At 30.4% G+C, this 20827-nt stretch overlaps 2 protein-coding genes across 3 annotated transcripts; both read right to left on the reverse strand.

Moving 5' to 3' along the window:
* Positions 1–168: 168 nt before the first annotated feature.
* Positions 169–6165, reverse strand: LOC114413280 (ferrochelatase-2, chloroplastic-like). 2 transcript variants are annotated; one of them, XM_028377581.1, is made up of 11 exons: positions 5900–6162; positions 5662–5800; positions 4585–4912; positions 4332–4475; positions 4059–4160; positions 2717–2820; positions 2482–2608; positions 1967–2119; positions 1255–1355; positions 904–1105; positions 169–694 (listed from the first exon to the last, which is right to left on the reverse strand). In XM_028377581.1, the coding sequence occupies exons 2-11, from the start codon at positions 5769–5771 to the stop codon at positions 470–472; spliced, it is 1596 nt and encodes a 531-aa protein (XP_028233382.1). In that variant the 5' UTR covers positions 5772–5800; positions 5900–6162; the 3' UTR covers positions 169–469. The 2 variants fall into 2 exon arrangements, with proteins under 2 accessions (XP_028233382.1, XP_028233383.1); XM_028377582.1 differs by lacking the exons at positions 2482–2608; positions 2717–2820 and having other exon boundaries at positions 5900–6165.
* Positions 6166–8841: 2676 nt separating this feature from the next.
* Positions 8842–12897, reverse strand: LOC114413282 (serine/threonine-protein kinase SRK2A-like). The gene is made up of 9 exons (XM_028377587.1): positions 12225–12897; positions 11625–11699; positions 11418–11519; positions 11259–11312; positions 11071–11163; positions 10889–10981; positions 10485–10589; positions 10301–10399; positions 8842–9521 (listed from the first exon to the last, which is right to left on the reverse strand). The coding sequence occupies exons 1-9, from the start codon at positions 12342–12344 to the stop codon at positions 9207–9209; spliced, it is 1056 nt and encodes a 351-aa protein (XP_028233388.1). The 5' UTR covers positions 12345–12897; the 3' UTR covers positions 8842–9206.
* Positions 12898–20827: the final 7930 nt, after the last annotated feature.

The raw sequence follows: 20827 nt of genomic DNA on the forward strand, positions 1-20827 counted from the left end.
CAAAATACCACCCTTTTTTTGTCAACAAAATATTACATCTGACAAGGTCAAACCCACTAAGGTTGGCTTAGTAGGCGAAAAGGGTTGGGTAATTTGCACAATTTAGGTTCAAACCTTATTGCAGTCATTATACAAGTGCACACACACAAGAGAGAGAGAGAGAAGGTCTTAAGAGTTCACAAGGAAATTGTGATGTCAAAAACTGCTTTTAAGCTACAACCACCGAGTAGGTATCATGGATCATGGAACCCAAGTAAAATTGCTTTAGATACGTACAAGAGGTACTCTGCGTAGTATACAAACCAAATCACTATACATTACTTTTCTCTCATTTCCATCCACAAATTATGTGTCTAAACTACATTTGAGAACTCCTGAACGCACGCCTTCAAGGGCCATATGATGCTAATGGTATACATATACAAGCAAAACTAAATTCCACTGCCATAGAGGGTAGGTGAGGACTCACTCACCTAAACAAGGGCAATATTCCCCACTGGTGCAGAAACCCTTCACCAGTGGTGACTTCTAAAAACAACAGAAGAAGCACAGCAAGCATAGCTGCTCTTCCATTCCAAGTTTCAGCACTTTTGGTCCATCCCCATTCCCACACAATTACTGGTGGCGGCAACTCCCTACGTTGCGAGTCATATGCTGCCAATAACTCTTCTACACTGCCCAGTGGAACCAAAGACTGCCAAAAAAACAAAACTTTCTATTAGATCACATGATACAAGTAAAAAACTACAAAATACAGAATCACATAATCCTATACAGCTCAATTTGTATCAACAGTTTGCTGAAAAAAGAAATTGTCTAAGTCCGTGTTTCTGTAGCAACTCAACACAGAACATTGAATAAAATATTTCTGGCTAGAATACAAAAATGTAAATATCATGCTACCTGTCGAGCTTCAAGGTTTGAAACCGCCATTGCACCAACATAAGGGAGACTCTCAATTACAGCATCTGCTAAATCTGAAATGAAAGTGGGTTCAGTTCCTAGAGCAGGAACACGACCCCACTTTTCTATACCAGAGTTTAGAGCCAATTCTTTGTACTCAACATCAATTTCTTCTAGAGTTTCAATATGCTCGCTGACAAAGCTGTGAATCAAGCAGATTTTAACAAAATACTAGGGTCACTTATTCTCGTGTAGGTATGAGACAGAGGAACTAAGAATGAGAGAAGGAAACAAGTCAACAACTATATAGAGAAAATAAGAAACGGTAAAAATAATGAAGACTTGTGTCACCTAATTGGTACAGCCAGCAGACTTTTTACTCCCTTTTCCCCAAGTTCAATTATTGTCTCATCTGTATAAGGTTTTAACCATTCCACAGGTCCAACTCTACTCTGTAACAAGAATAATAGCCAATTGTAAGAAATTCAAAAAGGGATGCATCTAAAAGCAGTAGCCGGGTTTTGCTATAGGAGGAGATTGGTACAGATTAATTGTGTGAGATAAGTAATCTGCTGCACCTATTGGCCATGATGAGTAATCTAGTCTACAGTCTTTAGCAACAATGCTGTTTTGTAGTCATTTCCAAATTCCCCAAGATCTTTTATCAAACAGGCATACATTCCGCATAGATCTTTCTTTATGTTCTGATGGGTGAATTACATGAATTGTTCAGAATATTATTGCCTAGTTGAGCAATCATTTTTTAAGAAAAAATCCAATCATGATTTCAGCACCAATAGCTTTATAGTTTATACATAAACAGAGATCTCACTCTAGAGTCTAGATTTTTTACTTTCTTGTGCTGGAAAATTGCCATCCTTGATAGGAATGTTCATTTTTGGATGATGTTACGGTTCCCCTTGCAGTGTACCTTATTCCATATACTAGGTTAAACCCCAGTACTTATGTTTTTTTTTTTCAGTTTCCCTTAGTATAAATCAATATCATGTATTAATATTGAAACAGAATATCAGGATAACAAATCAAAAAAAAAAGTAGTGACCTGATAAGCAAGGGTGTATGCATTAGTTATCTTTCTCTTTTCAAGTTCTTCCATGATCAAATCAACACATTCCTCCATCTCTGCCTTGTATGGATCACCAGCCTCTTCTACATAAGCAAGAGGCACCCCATGTGCACTAAAGAATATCATGACCTACAATGTGCATCAATCACCAGCAGTAACAACAAATGTTTACAATGAAGTGACTACCTAGCTCAAGCTAAGGGGAACTCAAGTTCAGGAAAAACTTCATCAACAATGCCAAAACAAGATATAAAGAATAACAGATGGTGACAGAAAGATCTTGATGAAAAAAGAAAGAAGCACAATGCCATTTCACAAAGTAGAGTAAGTCACTCTTACCATCATCATTCCACTATCCTAACCAGAAATAACTGGTAATTTGACTATATAAATTATGCTATCAACATTCAAAGGGGAATAACAATGATATGATAAAAATGTCTAGAACCACACTCTTGTCTAAGTCAAGTAAACATAACATGATGTGGTACCTCCTCAGGGCAGTCAAAACCTCTTAGCTCCTTTTCAATTAAATTTGTCATGGCCTTAATGTATCCTTCACGCTGGTACCATGAAGGAATTACTGTGTGCTGCATGTTGACTAGATACTCATCATCTCTAAAGAATCAAATACATAATTCATAACAGACTGAATGTTAGATAATGTATTGGAGCCTAATGATATTGATGTGATAACAGTACATTTTTTAAATTTATAGTAACCACCTGAATATACTCTCCAAGAGACGAAGACTTGAACCACTGGTTGAAATTGAAAATTGTGGATAAAGTGGAAGCACAACAAGCTTTGTAATTCCATCCCTTTTAATCTACTCGATATATTTTGAGGCAAAAATTAATTAATACCAGATTGAAAATATATCAGACAGACAAAGGACCAATGAAGTTCTATTAATTAGACAAATATTAGTCCACCCTGTTCCCTATATCGTATCCCCAAAATGAATAAATCTAGTTTTCAGTAGTTTATTACTCAAATGACGTATATACATAGATAGATTAAGGTATGAACCAATTTAACGGTAAAAGATTATTCAAGAGGATAACCTGTTAGACTGCATATCTTTGATTATATAACATAGCAACCTTCAACTGTCCCAAAGAATACAAAAGTTATGCATTAAGAATGGAAATAATGTCTTATTTCATTTGATTCATTTGAATGTTGTTTAAATAAATATTAACAAAATAAATTGACATTTTTGACCGATTATATAATCCATTTTCTCACAGCAACTTTAGCATTTTTTTTCAACTTTTTATCACTAACATATTCTTGTTTTACCCCTCCACCATCCCCCTTTCTGTATATATTTTTTGGGTTAATTTTTCTGAATCTTTTCCTGCAAACACATTAGTGTGTGTCTGCTAGAGTGTAATGAAAAGAGACCAAGTTATTTAAAAAGTATCAGTCTGAACTAAAATTAAGTTTAGAAAATTAAAATTAGATATATGGTCAACTACACCAACTATCCCAATTCCCAAGAGCTCGTGTTTTAGGTGAAGAAGCATAATTGGTTTTATATTACATCTCTAACACACCCCCTCAAACAATAGTCATTTGGGCTTGAAGCATGGGCATGGGCAGTGCACATCGCACAGGGGCACCTACCTTGTATTGAAATTCAAGTTTTTATTAGAACAAAAGGAGGGTCACAAGAATCAAACTCAAACTCTAAACTATATAGAGTATAGACCACTTGGTCATAAAGGCTCTACTGTCTAATACCATGTCATGAACCAACTAAACCAAACTTTGCTCTTAGGTAAAGACACATGCATAGTTTTATATGACATCTCTAAGAAAGATATCAGCCAAGAAATCTCCTAATAAAGAGAAAGGCAGAGAATGTGTGTAAACATATCCCACCCAGTCATGCAGATTTTGTATTTTCAAATCAGTGAAAAATGAATATTTTCGTATATGTATAAACAACTAATCAGAGAACATCAGATAACAACCCATTGAAACTTGTTAAAAAAAGGCACTATCAGACATAATCTTAATGAAATGCTATAGTGATCTAAGAACAAGATGACCAAATACCTGTTCAATAGCCTCTTCGGTGAATGGATGCCAGTAACGCATGCCAACATACACTTTGGCTGGGACATTCTTTGACCAAAGAGATTTCCTCAACTCTTCAGCCTGTGCACAGAACCATCAAAAAAGCTAGAACAATGAGAATGAAAAACAAAGACATTCAATATCTGATAACTTGAAATTTGAAATTCCCAATGCACACTATCTAACATGTTGAAAGTGAAATATATGTACTGTAGTAATATATGGAAAATAAATTATCGGAAAGTGCCGTGCCTGTGCATCAGTTATACGTCTAAGAGGAGATCCACCACCAATTGAAGCATAGCCTTCTTTGCTCTTTGGTGCTCTTAAAACAGATACAAATTGGGCCAATGGCTTTTGAAGAAAGCTAAATAACCTTGGAAGTCGTATAATATCCTGCATAACCATCAAAAATATGAAATCAAAAGTTTAGGTTATCTCAACCTAAAGGAAACATGAGGAAGACAATTAGCTCAAATGAATAGAGTTAAAGCTAGTGTATTACTGGGTCAGCGAAAAGGTTAAACAAAAAAGGCTGCACATCTTCTAAAGTCTCTGGACCTCCGAGGTTCAACAATAACACTCCAATCTTATCATCACCAATAAGAGGTGTATCAGAAAAATCTTGAACTGTGGGAGTTACTAAAGCTTCCACTGGCAACAAGCGCCTGTTGAGTAATTGCTCAGAAACCAAGGGTTGGGTTTCAAACCATCCTGAAGTACTTCTGCCCACTACATAATTTTTCAAGGGATTAGTGTTAGTAGAACCCTCCACATGGCCTCCAGAGCAGCGATACATCTTTTGAGAGGTACGGATTGCCTGTGGCAACAGCCTATGAAAATAAAACATTAAAAATCATTGGAAAATTCTGCTTACATTTAGTAATAAAATAATAAAAATACAAGAAAAACACAGTTGGCATTAAGATGAAACTGTAAAAATCAATTATTTTAAACATGCAAATGAAAGTTATATGTTAGCATTCGAGGCATGCAAATTTAGATAGCCAAGACAGGTTGGGCTCTGAAGCATAATGGGAAAGAAATTTATAAACATAAAGACATTTGGATGATTGTAGCGCTTCACGGCTTCAAGAAAACAGGGCAGGAAAATGGAACTTGAGTTTAAATCACGACCAATTGACCACTTTAAATGCAAAAAAACTTGTCATGGAAAATTTAGGTAAACTTGAGAGGAAAGAAAGAGTACTTAAGATATTTTAACTCTTGTTTAAAATAAATCTGGAATTGGATTCAACAAAACCCTTACATGTTTTTAAAGTATAGAATAGTTAATTTAAAATAAAACTTCTTGAATAGCAACAATTCAGAAGTAATAAAATATTTCATTCTAAAATACAAAGATTGTATTCAACTACAAATACCATGTAAGCAACGCAACATAACATTAGAGATCAACCCTCACTATACATGATCTACACATGTAAAGCCATCTTATAACAGCTAGGGCCACCAATTCAGATTTTAGAATACGATTTTTCAAATACTTCCGAGAAAAAAGTTAGTTACTGAAAACTTAAAAACGCAAATAATAGTTATGTCATGGTAAAGGAATACTTACAGAGGAAACTTGAAATTACGAGAAGCATGAGCGAGACATGGAGGAGGACGGTTATAGGAGCAAGAAGAAGAAGAAGAAGGAGGTGAAGGGGCATGAATTGGAGAATTCATACTTTAACCGCTTGCTCGTCTTTCTGTTACTGCGCAATACCAAATGCATGCTTGAACCCTTAGCATCGAAACTCAAAGCTCAAAAAACAAAACCCAGAAATAATTTACCGAAAAGTAATAAACTTTACCAAATTCCCACAAAACTGGAAGAGAAGGAGCTACTCCTAAGAAGAGGCTGCACTGTGAATGAAGACCATGAAAATCTCCTTTTTAGTTTATTTTATTACATATTTTTTCTGATTACAGTGGTTTTTATACAAAGGTGGAGAATGTTATAAATGTTCAAAGGCCATTTGCATCTGAAATCTGAATGCAGAGAGGGACCCTTGAGGTTGAGAGTGACGGGTGAGATTGAGAAAAATCCACACCTCCAGACTTCCTTCTTTCTTTTTTTTTTTTTTGTTATTATCATCTCATCTCATCTCCAACAAATTTTACTGCCCACCATTTTCCAGGATTATGTGTTTTTATCCTTGATTGGTATACCTTTTTTGGCCTTATTTGTAGTATTAAATAATTTTGTATTTATGCTCTTGTTTTTACAAATATTTTGATACAAGAAATTCATAAATGAAAAAAAATAAAATTAAGGGAATTTCTGAATTATCCGTTGGAGGTAGGCACATTGCGCCCATCAGTTATTTATGGTATATATATTTTTAATAAATTTTTTCCAGATTAGGGATAGATAAATAAGATGAATTTGATTTTTTTAGAAGATGAATTTGATATTTTCTTATGACGAGTATAGTGTGACTCCAAGTGGTTTTACTATTTGTAGTTTGTCATTAAAAAACGTACAATGACGAATTTTTAGTTAATATTATTTTTAACTAATTAATTATTCAAAATTCAAAAGTTAATGAAACATTAATGTAATAATTAACAGAAAATGAAAGAAATTATCAGAGTAAAAGTTTCAAAACATAAAAATTTAAAATGAGATTTTTTAAAATTTAGTGAATGAAAATTTAAAACACTAAAGCATAAAAGAGTAAAAGTAACATTTAGCTAATAAAATTTGCTAAGAACCAATCATTATTTGAATTAGCTTATTTTTAAAAGGCATATAACTATATAAGTAAAATATTACAAACAAAAACGTGGCTAAAACTTATTTTAAATGTAATTAAGCATGCAAAAGTGCTTTATTTATGAGATTCTTTCTCATTAAATAAAAATAGTGGATAAATTATGAATTATGAAAAAAAAATTGGTGTGAAATGAATTATGAAATATTTATCAAGTTAAACTATAATGAGTATTTTTTATATTAATCCTTCGATTTATAAAAATAAAGAAATTCTGATTAATTTAAAACTAAATAAAAAGATAAGAAAAGTCATCTATAATTTATATTGGTGTGTGTCTGTTTTTACTTCTGTTAGGACGTGTTAGTTAGTTTTTTTAAAAAAATTGTACTGTACTGCATCAGCTATAAATATGTGGGCAAAGTCATGATTTGGGCTATTGCTAATTGCTATTATAAGGTAAGTCTGAGTCAGATACTCTGGGTGCCATGTAATGTAAGGCACAAATGCCTAAGCTACCATGCGTATAGGTACACAAATGTTTGTCCTTTATTTTCTCGACCGCAAAAAGGTGCACAATAATTTGTTTGATTGAGTACAGCACAATCTGAATTCCAGATTTTTTTTAATCTATCCCACGTGGGACGTGGCCTGTGGCCATATCTAGTCCCAGCTTGAATGTAGTAATAAACACAGAATTCAGATTCAGATTAGAGAACTCCTTATATTAAAAGGTTATCAATACTAGTAATTATTTGGAATCAACACAAATTAAGTCCAACTCAGCATCAACCCCAGAAATGGTCCAAGTCCATTGGGATGAGGACTCCTGTGAGATTCTCATTATTAGACTCAAACTTGTATCGCTTGGTATTTCTTAAGTTTTAATAATAAGACCCTCAACACTTGTTTATACCTCCATGTCCATGGCTTTATAATATTCAACACTTAAAAGGAGCCCATTTTCTGTTAGGATTATCTCATGGCATTATAATGTTATCTTCAGTTAGGTTCACCCAAAAAAGTTATCTGAGTTATATATAATGTTATGTTATGATTATGACTCACTAGCGGTAGCATCCACGTTATAAAATAAAGTCTTGCCAACACTACTAAGCACACCTACTTTCTCATATGTTATCACTATAAGTTGAGCGTTCCCTCAAATCTCAATTATATGATTGAAATATCTTTACATATACTTAAACCATCGCCTTCATGCTTTGCTTGAACGAGGAAAAATAAATTGAAGAGAAAGAGAAATAGGAGGAAAAAATGATGCGTTTGATGATAAGAAAATAAGGGAGAAGAGAAATTTAAAGTTGTAAACTCACATTCTATATTCACTCTATTTGTCACCATATATTCACTTGTTTCTATTTCTCTTGAATCAAATATTTTTTATTTTACTTTTTTTATTCTTTTTTTTATCTATCATATTTCTCAAATATTTCTTTTCTTTTTAGGTCTTACTAGCCGGAGCCTCGAAGCTCAAGATTAACACCTGACCTGTCACACCTCGGGAAATGACTAAAATGAGGTGGAGCGGAGACTTTTTAGTCACTACTGTAAAACATATCAATCTTAAAAAATTTTCTAAAGTATTTAAAATAATACTCTGCCCATGGAATCTAACTTAATTGATTGAACAAATTATAAGTTGTTATAAATCCTTTATTATCATATTTGATTCCCATGAATAATAAAAAAAGAATAGTACTACTCTTAATGGTAACTAAGATCTAATTTAAATTTAGATTTATAACATTTAATGTCTAGTCTAATTATTATTCTTTTAAAATCTGATCTTAACCATTTAGGATTATATGATTAAGATTAATTTAACCTGAAAAAGTTCTTTTAACACCATTATCAACGGACAACTTGAGAGAGATAGAGAGAGAAAAGAGAGAAACATCAATATGATAAATGATGTGATGTGATAGTAAAGGAAAGAGACAAAAATAAGAAGTGTTGATTGAGTGTTTAAAATAAAAGGTTATCAAAATATCACCACTTTAATTTCACACTTGAGCAAGTTCATCCGCTTGCTATAATATGCGACTCAAAGTAGAGGCAAAGCCAAGAACAAGAACTTTAGGCACAAGACATGACTGAGGCCATTCTTTCATCTACTATATTACTATTAAAAAGCATTTTAAGCTTTAACTATGCGGGTTACAACAGGCATGAGTAATTTTGAAGTAATCAGATAACTACTGTTCTCATACACGGCTTCCATGGTGATACAGGTAATACTAATACATTACATGGAAAGTGCCATAAGTTAGACTGCCTCGATGGTTTATAGTAGTTATTATAAATTATAGTACACATAAATAGATGACTTCTAGCATAAAAAATAATAATACTTTAACCAAGTACACAAGAATTATTATACTGCTTAACTGATTTGAAATTCTCCACTTGCATGAACCTCTTTGACCCTCTTGTCATACTCGTCTTCTTCATCCTCCTCTTCCTCCACGTCTTCTTCCCCTTCATCTTCTTTGCCCTCCCAGCCAAAACCTTTGACAAGCCTAGATACTGGAGGAGGGTCCCTTGCCTCTCCCACAATTTTCATGATCTCCTCCACACTTTGAACAGAAAAGCTTGGATTGCCTCTCTGGTAATAGACAGCTTGAGCTGATTCTGTTAGCTCTCTTGGAAGATTCTTTAAAAACCATGGGTGGTTCTTAATTTCCTTAAGAGATATTCTCTGTAAACCACAAAGATAACAAGATCTGGCAGTTAGCTTGATGTAAACAAGATATTGATTCCTAATATCAAATGTAGCAAGTGTATTTTCAAAAGCACCATGCTTATGTTTAAAATATTGTCTTTTGCTTAGGTATGTGCATCAAAACTGGAGAATGAACTGAAGACAACATTAAGCAACATCAAAATAGGGAGCTGTATATAGATGGAAAAACCCTTACAAAAAATTTAATTAATAAGGACTGAATGGAATATAAGTAAAAAAAGATCTGTTTGTTTTTATATAAAAATATGCAACCAATAGCCAGCAAAGTTATTATTGAGTCAGTACATGGCACCAAAATTGCAAAAGGCAAACACCATAAGTTCTCAATAAAATATGATAAGAATTCTATTCAAATTGTATATGCCTCAAATTTTGCAGTGTCTGGTTCTACGACATAAATCTAAGCAAGATAATATGGAAAACAGTGCAAGGGAGAGAAAAGAACACCAAATTCAAGTTCTGGTATAAACTAACAAGAAGAAAAGGGGTTGGGTCATGGGTGTAGAATTTCTCACTAGGTATAGCTTTCAGTCAACAGAGTTTATTTTTCAAGCAAAATTTCTTTTGATTATATTTCATTGACATAATGATTCGCAAGGGTTTTCAAGTAAACACAATAACAAAAGTGTACTTCTGGAATATAATACAAACAATGCATGCATGATCTAAACAGACACAACAATCTGTCCAAATTGTAATAATAGAAGAAGAAAAAGTTAACCATTATAGCATACCCTTAATGGATTTGCTACAAATATACGAGAAAGGAGGTGTCTGCAGTCTTGGGATATGTGAACATAATCAGGGATTTTGTATTGAACAGCCATTATACGCTGCAGAAGAGAGCAAGATATGTGGGTAAGATGATGTGATTGTAACATGAAACAATATGAAAATCAGTATTAAAAGGGTGTATACCTGAATTGTTTTCCTAAAATTCCTAGGGTCATCCTGATCCTCAAAGGGGTAAGCTCCAACCAGCATGACATAAAGAGTCACTCCACATGACCATACATCAGCCAACTGAAACAATTTTTATAATAGAACATTAATAGAATCCTGAATATATTGGTTACCACTTACCAATAGATGCACATAAAATACTTTTCCAGGAAGCATGATCAAAGGAACAAAGCTACAAAATTATAGATCAGCAAGGCTTAACAAGAAATGAAAACAAATCCCTTCCCCCCTTTCAAAGAAAACAAATGATTCTGACATGCAAGAAGGCAGAAAGATAAAGTTAACATCCAACATACACACACACACACACACAAAGATGTACGAAACTACAAAGAACCAATTATATGTAGACTAAATACCTTGCCATCATACTCCCTCCTGGAAAGAACCTCTGGTGCTATATAAGCTGGAGTTCCAACAGTTGATTTTGGTCGAGAATGAAGCAATGATGACTAAACCAAAAATATGAAAAATTCAGAAATATGAAGGCTAAAGTACATATTATTAGAACTTTGAAAGTAGATGGTATTCATTCCAGTACCTTGGAATAACCAAAGTCACAAATTTTCAGACGGGGTGCAGGACTTCCATCTAAAAGGGTATTTTCTAGCTTCAAATCTCTGTGACATATTTGCTGCAAAAAAGTGAGTAAAAGCATAGGTTCTCACTCTCTGTATTTCTGAGTACAGGAAATCCAATAATTTCTCAAGAACTTGAGCATGATTATACCATGGCATGACAGTAATGTACACCAGAAATCAGCTGCTGAAAGAAATATCTAGCCTGAACAATCAAATGGAAAAATAAATGAGATATGGCTACAGTAGGCATGACACTAAAAGCAAGAGGGTGAAATAAAGCAGAAAATACTAAGAGTAAGCTGTCAACCTCATCTTCACTGAACCTTCCAGCATTGCATATCCTCTCAAAGAGCTCTCCTCCAGCCGCATACTCCATCACTATGGCTAAATGGGTGGGGGTCAAAACCACCTGCAAAACCAAAATCCCATTTAAATAAGAGTACATAATTAATTAAATCGAGTACTCAATAGTCAATACTAAGTGATCCAACAAGTTCACAAATAAGGTCCTTGCCTCCTTGAAGCGAATTATATTGGGGTGCCGAAGGGATCTGTGGTTGATAATCTCTCTTGCCACATTCTCATCAATCTGAAATTGGAGGAGGGGGCAAAAAAAAACTTATAATCACAGATACCAAAACAATAGCTTTTCAATTTCATATATAAAAAAAATAAACAAGAAACAAATAGGAGTATCATGCTTTCCCATCTAGCCTGCTTTTACTTACAGAAGAATACAAGCAAATGAACAACCGATTTGTTGGATTTGCTAACTCAAAGATTAAGTGATAACTTTTTTTTTATTTCTTAATTCTAATTAGTAATCACAATCAACTCTCTCCGGGAAGGAGCTGCCTCACACCTAAAAACTAAATAGTTTATAATAGTATTTTCCATCCCCTTCTACATTATTTATTTCAATCACGTGTAACGAAATTGTGACAAATGCACATGTTTAGATTTTTCACTTTTCACAAATCAGAGCTTCAACCTCACAAGTCCTTCGTTGATCATCTCAAACGGAAAACGTTGGAGTGGTAATAAAAAATCGAAGATTAAAAGCAAGGAAAACAATCAGGAAAAAAAATTTAAAAATATGAAAAGAGAAAGAAACCTTTTGGCCACGCTCGATGTATTTCATGGCAACAAGCTCCTTGGTCTCCTTGTTCCTCATGAGCCTAGCCACCCCAAAATTCCCAGCTCCCAAATCCTTGACAGCCTCATACTTATCCATAATCAAATCCCTCGACTCAACCAAGGATGCTACCAGCTATGGTTATGGATTACAAAAAAGGGGGTTCAAAATTGAAAACTGAAACTCAAAGGGGCATGCAAGACCCTTGTAAAATCACATCACCATTTTACACTCTGATCAAAAGGATAATATAAAGGTGGTCGCTTTCACTGAAAAAAAAAACGGTTCTTTTTTCCACACACATATAATAATAATGTATTGGGAGAGAGAGAGAGAGAATGATGGGAACGGAGAATTATTTAGAGCGGGGAAGAGGAAGGTGCACGTGGGAGAGTGAAAGAGAAAGAATTAGAAATTTGGGGTGGGATTCAATAAATGAACATGAAGAAGAGGAAGAGAAACCAGCTTGAATCCAGTTGTGAAAATTAGTAACTGCCCTTTTGGTTTTTTTATTTGAGTTTGTGAAACTGAGAAATGAGAATTGAGATTGGAAATTTGGAATGGGATCTCTTACAACGCCGATGCTGTAGGGGACAGGAAAGGGACACCTTTCTCTTCATTCCTCAATCTTCTTTGTCGTTTTCACAAGCTACCTTCCCTTCTTTTTATTTTGGTTTAGTGTTTATAGTTTTAAATTTATTCTTTTTAATTTCTATCATTAATAAATAAATTTTTAGTCCTTAAAATTTATATTTTAATTTTTAAAAGGTTATTATCATTTTAATTTTTTTAACTACAACTAATGATATAGACCTCTTGGGAATTAAAAATATAAACATCAGAGATTAAAAAATTTATTTATTACCTACAAGAATTAAAAAGGATAAATTTAAAAAATATAAGGATCAAATGAATAGTTAAACCTTCTATTTTTTTATTTTTTATTTTAATTTAACAGCATCTTTTCTTTTTTTCAGTCACCCAAGAACCACTCCACTATTTAATTAATTAATTAATCAATCTTAATAGGTAATGTAACCCATGTATATACATTAGGTTGGTGTAAAATTTTGGTACATCTTTCCTTTTATAAATTTTTATTAGGTTGTGCTACTTGCATGGTTATCAAAATCACGTTTTAATTCGTATGATTCTACAATTTTACAAAGCCTCTGTGAGTTTAAACGGTAGCAAAATCGAAATTCGAGTAGACTCAGACGAGTTTGCGGAAAAATGAAACGACGTCATTTCATTTGTTTCATTTTTCTTTCTTCATCTTCCCTTCATGCCTACGCCCCAGTGCTTGTTGTTTGAGGGTTTGTGTTTTTCTTTCTTCCTCACTCTATATCGGCTATTCCGTCACTCCATCACAACGGTGCGATTGCGAAAGCGAAGGCAAGGTGCTCCGTGCTCATACATGGTGGTTGCGGCGACGGTGAGAACCAGAAGTGTGAGTAGCCGAGACGCCGAGTGCATGTTTCTTCCGTGAGACTGCAACCGTGCAAGTGCGTGGTGTCCGCGATGAAAGTGAATTGCGTGGTCGCAACGATGTTGAAGGGAGTCAGACAGAGTCACTAATTACTATTCTCTTATGTGTTGTGTTTTCCCTTTTCATCCTCCGCGGTAGATTTTCTTCTTTTCCTATTCTCTATTTGAAGTTCTCTTTGATGGTTAAATATTTAGGTTCTTGTTAAATTTGTAGTCTAACTCTTTTGCTTACCTTGATGTGGTCAATCTGATGACACTCAGCTTTATTGATCTTCTCTTTGAGTTTACGTTTCTGTTGTTTCCTTGTTTGAAAAAATGCAGCATCATTTCAAGTCTTGTGCATTTCCAAAACTTGCTTCAATTGTCAAATCCAAATGTGTTTATTTGTTTGTATTTTTTCTAATTTTTCGGATGGTTAATCATGTTCATGTCCATTAATGGTTTACCAAGCATTGAATTTTTGTTAAACAACAATAAGTATTATTGTGAATAAATATTACTCAGAGCCCCAAATTAATAACAGAATATGTGTATATGTGTAAAAATTCACTTCCTTCTCTCTCTGCATTCATCTCCTGAGTGTGTATTATTCTGCATTCAACTGCAGAATCACAAATAGCCATTGTAGTGAGGCATCAAGTGTTATACCTGCAACATGAGTGAGATCCAGCTCCAACAAATATAACCTTCCTTAAACGATAGATATAAGGTCAGTTAGAATATCTAAGAAACATCTCATAATATGATGATTATATAAGATTATCTTAGATGAAATATTGTTAAAGTTTGTTATTTTGATTTATTTTAGGATTGAAATATTTAGTTATGATTTTATATATAGGAATATTAATATATTTTTTAAATTGAGTAAACTCTTTCAAGTTTACGATTCAATTTCTATAAATCGAGTGTACGAAACCTAAATGAGTCTACATAGAATCGCGAGTCTTACAACCTTGACTACTTGTTTAATTTTCAATTTATTTAGTGAAATGATTAAACATATTTTTGTTGTTTAAATTGAACCTGTACATGTATATAACTAGGTAAAACTACTTGCAATTTAAAAATAATGATATTATTGTTTGAAATATGTAAAACCCTCTTTAGAATATGTAAATTTACAAGTATTATTTAATAATGATAGTGATATTTTTATGTAAAAAAATAATGATATTTTCTTATATAGTTTGTTTTAATTATTATACTTACACTAAAATATTCGTAATATGTATGAAAAACTTGATAATATCTTTATAGTTACTCTTGTTAGAAAGAAAAACATATATATGTAAAAAATACCAACATGATAAATAAGGAAGATAAAAAGTTAAAGATACAAATAATTTTAATTATAAATAAGAATATTAAATTAAATTTAATAGTAATTTACATTTTATAACCTTAAAAGACATATAAGACTTATATTATTTGTTTTTTTACCGAACGAAACTTAACTCATATATATTAATAAAGCAATACAGAATAAAAAAAGACTAGCATGGCGTGTAGCCTATCCTGCAAGAGAAGGAGCTAATATGTGTATGGATTGGTGATGATAAAATTGATTTTACACAAATGATTATTATAGAATTGATTTTGATAGAAATAAAGCTTCAGTTTTATCATATATTTTTGTATCATATTTAATTTTACCAAAATTTTGAAAACAATGTAAACATGAAAATTTTGATGAAAATTAAAGTTGACTCACATCATTAAAATCATAATTTAGAGGCTATCCAAACACACATTGCATTAGCTTGTCTCCTGAACAAAACATTCTGAACCTTGAATTCAATTCTCATATTTTTCTTATTGATAAGGATATGTAAATTAAATTAAACTTTATAAATTCTTGTTGGGGTTGATGGTCTTCTGTAACCATACAAAAAGGCATATCTTCTCCTAATTTAATTTTTTTCATTAAAAACATAGAGGGTTTGACTGAATGTTGTAAAAAATAATATCATTCCATAAGTAAATTAATGATTTACAAAATATTCCATGTAAATAATGTGTTTTAAGTACCATCCAATATCTGATAGTATATTTCTGAAAGATTAATTTGCAAAACGAAAATATTTTATTATTCTTTATAAATTGAAACAATATATTTTATTATAATACACTTAACTGAATCTTATTTCTAAAAATAATTAATGATAATATTGGATCTTATTTACCAACTAAATAAAATCAAACTTGCTTTCAAAATATCATATTCAAATATAAATCAATTTTTCAAAATCGATACCATTGATAGACAATGACATAAAAAACTCTTTATAATAAACAAAAGAGCTGAGCGTCCAAACAATAATAATTAATTACTAAGTAAAAATATATTTTATTAAATATTTAAGTATTTAAAAATAGTAAATACTTTTTCATATTTTGAATAGAATAAGATTTTTTATATTGTTAGTTACTATGATGAATAATTTAAGAATAAAAAATACTATATTTCATTAAACATTTTTATTACTTAAAAATAGATATAAAAATATTTTTTATTTTAAAATATAATGATTAAAATTTAGCAATTTTTTATTAGTATCTGTCAAAAAGGGAAATAAATGTGGATATGTAGAAAACGCGTTGAGCATCCTGGACTTTGATCCCGTCGGCGCGTAAGAGCACCACCGTCGTTAGATTGTGATTGGCTAACTGACACTCCTTTCCTCAAACAGTATGGAATCAGTTACTACTGCAAGCCTACTTCTCTTCGTAAAGTACGTTTTTTTTTTTTCTGACACCGTTAGAAGTCACGAGTAGCCTTCTCTCCAGATATTTGACATTTCCACTAAAAAAGAAAAGGACAGAAGTTGTGAGATCCATACACATACTAAATGTCACTAAATAAAGTAAATCTCTACTGAATCATAATACTAATCTTTCAAACAAATAGAGTATTAATTAAGAAGAAACTCTTCTCTTCCTATGTGTGGCTCTATTGGTGTTTGGTTTGGTTGTTTCTGTTTTTATTTTTATTGGAAATTTTTATTGGAAATAGAAAATGAGGATGAAAATGTGTTTGGTTGGATTTTTGTTTTAATTTTCAGTGAAAATATTTTCTCAAACGAACCAAAGACTGAAAACATTAAAATCTCGTTTTGAGTTGAAACCACGAATCTCATTTTGGATAAAATAAAAACAGGATGACAAGGAATGTAATTTTAAGCCAATCTAAAAATATATTTTCTTTTGAAAACACATTTTCAGTATTTTTATTTTTTTGAAAGCAGAAAATAAGAAGTTAAACTAAACATATTTTCATACTTCTAATCTTTTAAAGATGAAAATAGTTTTTAGAAAATGAAAATAAGAAATAAAAACAGAAAATGAAAATATAACTTAAATACACCCTAAGTTTCTAACATATGTTTAAATGATCCAAACTAGTTATTGGTTTGTCAAAAAAATAATTAATTATCACTTATATCAGGCTTTGTGGATCTTTCCGTCCGTCAAATATGCATTATTTTTTTAACTTGTATATAAATAAAAATAATTAATTTTGTACTAATTAAGAAAGTTAATTGATATTATTTAATTTTATTAATTTCAAATAAAAAATAAAGTTATTTCTAATATGTCTTTTATTGAAACTTTATATTATGAATAAAAAATAGTTATTGAAAATAAAATTATAATTAAAATAAAAATACTTTAGGAATGATAACATTAAATAAGATAAAATTAGTTATATTTACTTATATTTTAAGTTTAACATATAATATCACTTTTTTGCTTATATGTAAATCCATAGGAAGTACTATAATAAATATTTTAGAATATGAGAAATATATTTTTTTAACACTATTTTGAATATACTTTCCTTTAAAAAATTACAAGTCTTAGACCCCTTTAAATGATCCTTATAATTTTGTAATGTTAAAAAAATAAGAAAAAATATATTAAAAAGAGTATGTTATACTCTACTCCTTCTATATTCATATATAAGCAAAAATAATTAATTTTGCATTAATTAAGAAAAGTATTTAATATCATTTAATTTTATTAATTTCAAGTAAAAAATAAAATTATTTCTAAAATGTTATTTATTACAATTTGCTATCATGAATAAAAAAAATCATTGAAAATTGAAATAAAATTAAATAAAAGATATTTTAGAAATGATAACATTAAATAATACAAAGTTAATTAAAGTTTATTATATTTAAATCCAATAAACAATATCACTTTTCTCTTATATATGAATTCCAAGGAAGTATCTTTTAAGTATGTGATGATAGATTCAATTCTTGATATGTGCATAGAAAAAAATATAATAAAAAATATCAACTTCTTAAATGAAATGATATTAATTTTTTACTTTTGACCGAAATATACATGTTCACAAGAAAAAAACCGTGTTATAAAAAATATGTTCCTATCATTCTTCAAATAAATTTCACATTTTAAGAAATAATTTAATTATCCATTTATTCTTTATATTTATACATTCTTTTCATTTTAGTTTTTACATCTAAACATTACTTATTTCAATCCCTATATATTACATTTTAAAATATTTTTATTAAAATAATGTGAGATGACATTTTAAAATCTTAGGAGAGTACATTGTTACGTGTTTTCTAAAAAAGAAATTTACTTTTTTATTAGTGTCTTTACATTGATTTTTTTTTACAAATGCTAATTAGTTAATGTAATTGTTAAGAAAGTAGAAGAAAAAATATTTATTGGAATATAAAAAATTAATTTCCTTATAATTTCTAAACGCATTTTATATTATTTTCAATAAATAAATTTAATTTTTTTAACTAGTTTTCTTTGAGTTACTAATGAGCAAGATTTTTTTATTTTATTTTTAACCTGTGTAGTATTACCTTAAACAATTAAGAAATGTTCGGTGTTATTGTTCTCAATCTGTGCAACGTCGTCACACGTTTTCACCACATGCGATTGTCAGTATCATGTGTCATCTCTCAATTTTTCATGTTCTTCCTATTCATTACCCAATCATTTGCTTGCATTTATTATCTTCACCTATCGTTCACTTTTTTCTTCTTCTCTCATTCTTGGTCTCTTGAATTCTTCCCTTCATTTGTTGAGTCCAGACTAAGTTGATACTAAAAGGTTTATATATTGTCTTGAAATTAAACAAAAAAACTATTTTAAACTACTAACTATGATTAAAATATATTAGTTCTGATCTTATGTATAAGTAATATGATTTTTTTGTGTTAATTATAAGTAATAATGATTAATTTTTAAACTTATAGTTAAATATTTTTTATATTCTTAATTTATTACTAATTTTATTTATTAGGCACCTATTCATTTGACTATGAACATTAACATTAAATCAAATAATCACTTATAAAATTTAAATTTACGGATACTTTTGAAATAAAATTTTAATTTATGAAATATTAAATCTAACCATCACTTTGCTTGATCTTGATAATTTTTACTATATTGCTTATATATAATATAAAAGGTAATATTAAATTAATCTAAATCATACATTTTGTATTTATCTTTCATAAAAAGTTAAAGATTAATCTCTCAACCTATTAAATTTTAGGATATTACTAACATGTACCATTAGTTAAAAAAAACTAAAAGAAAAAAAATATTTATCATATAAATCATAGAAGAATATAAAAAAATCATGAATAACACAATTTTTTATCTCCCAATAAAAATATTTATACTTTAAATTTCTTATTCAATGCCCACTAGTTAACATTTACCTAAATTTTATTTGAGAAACAAACTTTTTTTTAATAAATATTTTTTCATACACAAAAATTTAGAAATCAAATCTCTAATAACTACATGATTCAGGAGTAAGATTATTTATCTATAATATTATCACACTGTATTTGTAATGTAAATTTTCTATTAAAACACGCGCACTATAAAATTTATGATTTTAGAGGTAGTATATGCAGCATAAATTGTAAAAAAACAAAAAATAAAACAATATAAAGAATACTCCCTTTATTTCAAAATAAGTGTCATTCTAATTTGTTTTATATAGATAAAGAGAAACTAATAAATAGACGAAAAAAAATATTAGTTTTACAAAACTAATCTTATTAAATAAATGAAAAAAAATATTAATATTAGATTTAAAACTAAGGTGACATTTATTAGGAATATTAGTGGAAAAAATAATTAATATTACATTAAAAAATTAAATGCAACACTTATTTTAAAATATTTTTTTTCCAAATTTGGACCTAGTCCTTCAATTCCCATTGACAGTTGGTTGGGGCTGGGTATGCAACATTTCTCGAGCATCTTCAATGGAATATCTCATTTTGAGATCTTAATCATTTTTTGTATGAATCCTGTAGTATTGCATCACTCTCAAAATCTCCTTCATTTTTTACTTTTTACTTGGATAGTATATCTCATCTTGAGATCTTGAATCAATTTTGTGGAGAGAGAGCGAGAAATCCTTTTCTTAGATGAATGCAGGATTTTGACAATTATTCTATTGGATTTTCATTTGGAGAGCCAACATTATGCTCCAATAATGAATCTTAACAAAATCAGATTTTAATGCTAAGATCTCTTTATAAGATTCCTTATTGGAGATGCTACCTAAAGATCCTTATTATTTGTAGATAAAACTTACCTGTCATATTAATTGTATGTGTTGTTTGTTACTTTTTAATCATACTCGATTTTACATTATTAATTATTAAAAGTAAGAACCAAATTCTCCTAGAGACAAATCTCCACACAGTTTTTAACAAATTTCCCTTAATGGATGTATTATGTATAGAGGTTTATGCAAAATAGGTTTTCATCCAAGATATACAACATGCATAGAGAGATTTGTTACTATTATTACAGGATTGATACAAAGAATGATTGATCAATTACAAAGATATAAGAGATATACGAAATTACGTTTAAATTTTGAATTTCAACACTTGTTGAGTCATTACACCATTCAAGATGAAATTATAATCACATGTAACTTTAATCTTGAACCTAAGTTCTTCAAATCTAGTGGTTGGAAGTGGTTTGGTAAGTATGTTTTTTATTTGATCCTTTGTTGAGACATGAGAAACTAGTAATTTTGTCATGTGAACGTGTTCTCTTACAAA

The sequence above is a fragment of the Glycine soja genome, chromosome 5 (assembly GCF_004193775.1).
Source record: "Glycine soja cultivar W05 chromosome 5, ASM419377v2, whole genome shotgun sequence".
NCBI classification, from domain to species: domain Eukaryota; kingdom Viridiplantae; phylum Streptophyta; class Magnoliopsida; order Fabales; family Fabaceae; genus Glycine; species Glycine soja.